This window comes from Trichomonas vaginalis (assembly GCF_026262505.1).
Source record: "Trichomonas vaginalis G3 chromosome Unknown ctg_137, whole genome shotgun sequence".
Lineage (NCBI taxonomy): Eukaryota > Parabasalia > Trichomonadida > Trichomonadidae > Trichomonas > Trichomonas vaginalis.
In genome coordinates, this window is record NW_026529224.1 from 1 (window position 1) to 3,169 (window position 3,169).

Below are 3,169 nucleotides of genomic sequence, written 5' to 3' on the forward strand. Positions count from 1 at the left end.
AACTGCCATGTCAAATGACGCTGCGTTAGGTTTGCCACCATGGTATGCAAATATGAGATGGAAAGAGTTTTATACAAACCCTGAATGGGATATAAACAACTTTATGCAGATGACGCGAACACAGGAGTTGACCCAGGAATATGTTTTCTACCAGAGGAGAAACAGAATGTAATGAGCTCCAGTTAAAGAATGCTATGGAACTCAACAGGAAACGTAAGAGACTAGGCGGACATTAGATTTTTACATATAGTAAAATGGGTTTCTTTCAGTAAGATAGGAAACTTCTTTCGAAATGTTGGAAGAGGTATATGGAATGGAATAAAAACCGTAGGAAGAGGAATTTGGAACGGAGTCAAAAATATTGGTAAAAGAGTAGGTCAGTTCGTTGGTATTATACCTAAAGACCCTGAACCAGAAGAAACAAGCTCCTGTTATACAACAGCCTGAACCTGCACCACAGTCTAGTTGGGCAACCAAATCCAACACCTCACCGTATTAAAAAATTATATTTTTACCGTTCGATAGTAGTTGTATATGAAACTAAGTTCTAAGTAAAACACATGGTATAATGGAATTATTCTTTTTCTTCCATCTGTAGTAAACCATACTTGAAAGTCTGAAATACTTCCACTTGGTGGTTCGTATAACTTTGTAGGTTTTTCGTAAAAGTCATTTGCCAAGCATAAGAAAGAGTTTTGGGCGCCAGAAAATGAAGCATGAACAATAATAGCATCTTGGTCGAAAACATCTTTAAATAAATATGGTTCATCTCTTGCATATCGACTGTAAATATTTGCTAAAGGAAGTTCGACTTTCTGATTTAACATTCTTTGCAAATAATACCATGACATTGCAGTGAATTCTGTATATATTTGTTCGTCTTTATTTGGATTGTTTTCGTAGATTTGAAATGACACTTGTGAATTTTGTTTGTCATATACAATTCTCACATTAAAGTGTGCTCTCGGTATTTGCATATTCATCAGCATATTTTGCATAACATGAATTTATTTTATCTTCTATATTTTTTAACGCAGTCTGTAGAGAAGATGAAAGGTCAACTTGTATTAGCTCAATTTCTTCCCACATTTTTCGTTTCCCTTCAGATATATAATCTATATGAAACCTTACAATAAATGGAAAACTTTTATCTTCTACAGACACAAACTTCATTCTACGAAAGCCAATAGCTTTTGTGACAGATGGGTCTCTTAGCCATCTTAATGGGTAGTCAAAACGATAGCCTTCATGCTTTACGGTCTCTGTCTCAAACTTTTGACCGACATTAGTAAAAAGTTCATCTAATGGTTTAGTTGTAGCAACTCTTGAATTTTCTTTTTCTATTGGAAGCATATTTTATCTAGAATAAAAATGTCAAATGAAACAGCGTCTATGAGAGAAATACAACACAACCGACAACTCATTATGCAAGCTCTAAATAAGAACACAACAAACTTTTCAAACTATTCTAAGATATCTGAGTCATTGAAAGAAGGAAACTTAAAACTGACAATAAACCCAATGACAGATGAGTTTCTGTTTCAAGACAATAAGAACCATACTGTCTGTATAAATCCAACAAAAGGAACTTTAAACGAGAAACCTATAAATGAACTTCTTTTGAAAACAGATGTTGACAACAAAGCTGACAAAGAATATGTAGACGATGCAATAGCAAAAGAAGAAGAAAGAGCTAACAATGCTTATGCAACAAAAGAACATACTCATCCTGAACTAGCAGACAAAACATATGTTGACAATAAAATGTCAAGTGAAGTGACGAGAGCTGAAAACGAATATTCTAAAAAGACTCATACACATACCATTGCAAATATTACAAACTTACAAGAAACCTTAAACAGTAAAAGTGCCGTTGGACATACACATACCATTGCAAATATTACAAACTTACAAGAAACCTTAACAGTAAAAGTGCCGTTGGACATACACATACCATTGCAAATATTACAAACTTACAAGAAACCTTAAACAGGAAAAGTGCCGTTGGACATACACATTCTATATCTGAAATAACAGACTTACAAGAAACCTTAAAACAGGAAAAGTGCCGTTGGACATACACATTCTATATCTGAAATAACAGACTTACAAGAAACCTTAAACAGTAAAAGTGCCGTTGGACATACACATACCATTGCAAATATTACAAACTTACAAGAAACCTTAAACAGGAAAAGTGCCGTTGGACATACACATACATCTTCTGAAATAACAGACTTAAACGTTAGCCTTGAAAATAAAGCAGATAAAACATATGTCAATGAAATATACCAAAGTTTGATAGGAACAAAAAATATTGAAACTATTGTTGGTGACTTTTCTGTCAATGAAGAAAATAAATATTTTAGATGGCAGTTTGTACAGTCCTTAGAAAATGGTACACGGTGTAAACTCATTCCGAAAAATAACAATGAAATGTATGTAAGCTATAAAAAGAATGATGGTACACAAGTTAAAGTTCCATTAGACAACAACTGCTACTTAAACTTATATGGAGACGAACAAAAGAAATATTTAAGAGTTTATGAAATGACAGATATGACATTGCCTGACCCAGCTCCAGCACCATATTATTATGACTATGGAGATGACGTCAGAACACCACATGTAGATGAACAAAAGCTAACATTATATTTAGATTATTATAGATATAAAAGATATAATGCAATAGAAAAAACGAGAATAGTATACTATTATGAAGATGACAGAAATAAATATTATAGTCAAGATTTTACCTACCCTGAAAACATAAGATTATATTATAAAAATATTCTGACACAAAACCAGAAGAAACCTGAAATAGTTGCACTATATTTTAAGTTCAAAAAGAGACAATCCTATAATGTCTCATATGTTTGATTTAATGAACCCAGTAGGTTCTATTTATACATCTATGGAAGCAAGAGGTCCTCAAGTAATGTTTGGTGTTGGTGCATGGGAACAAATAGTCGACAGGTTTTTGTATTGTGCAAACTCTTCAAAGGAAACAGGTGGAAGTAAAACGATTTCAGGTGAAAATTTACCTGCACACAGTCACTACATAGATTTAAGTACATCTCAAGCAGGTTGGCATAGGCATAGATATTGGGATTGGTCAGGAATGACAAAAGGTAAAGGATATGATGTTAAAGACGACGTTAAGTTTGCT

At 33.3% G+C, this 3,169-nt stretch overlaps 1 pseudogene across 1 annotated transcript, besides 1 other annotated feature; it reads right to left on the bottom strand.

Moving 5' to 3' along the window:
* Positions 1 to 1,012: 1,012 nt before the first annotated feature.
* TVAGG3_1079250 lies at positions 1,013 to 1,353 on the bottom strand (annotated as a pseudogene). Its single transcript has one exon. A coding segment is annotated over exon 1 (341 nt).
* A 656-nt stretch (positions 1,354 to 2,009) lies between these two features.
* Positions 2,010 to 3,163: a mobile genetic element.
* The last annotated feature ends 6 nt before the right edge of the window (positions 3,164 to 3,169 follow it).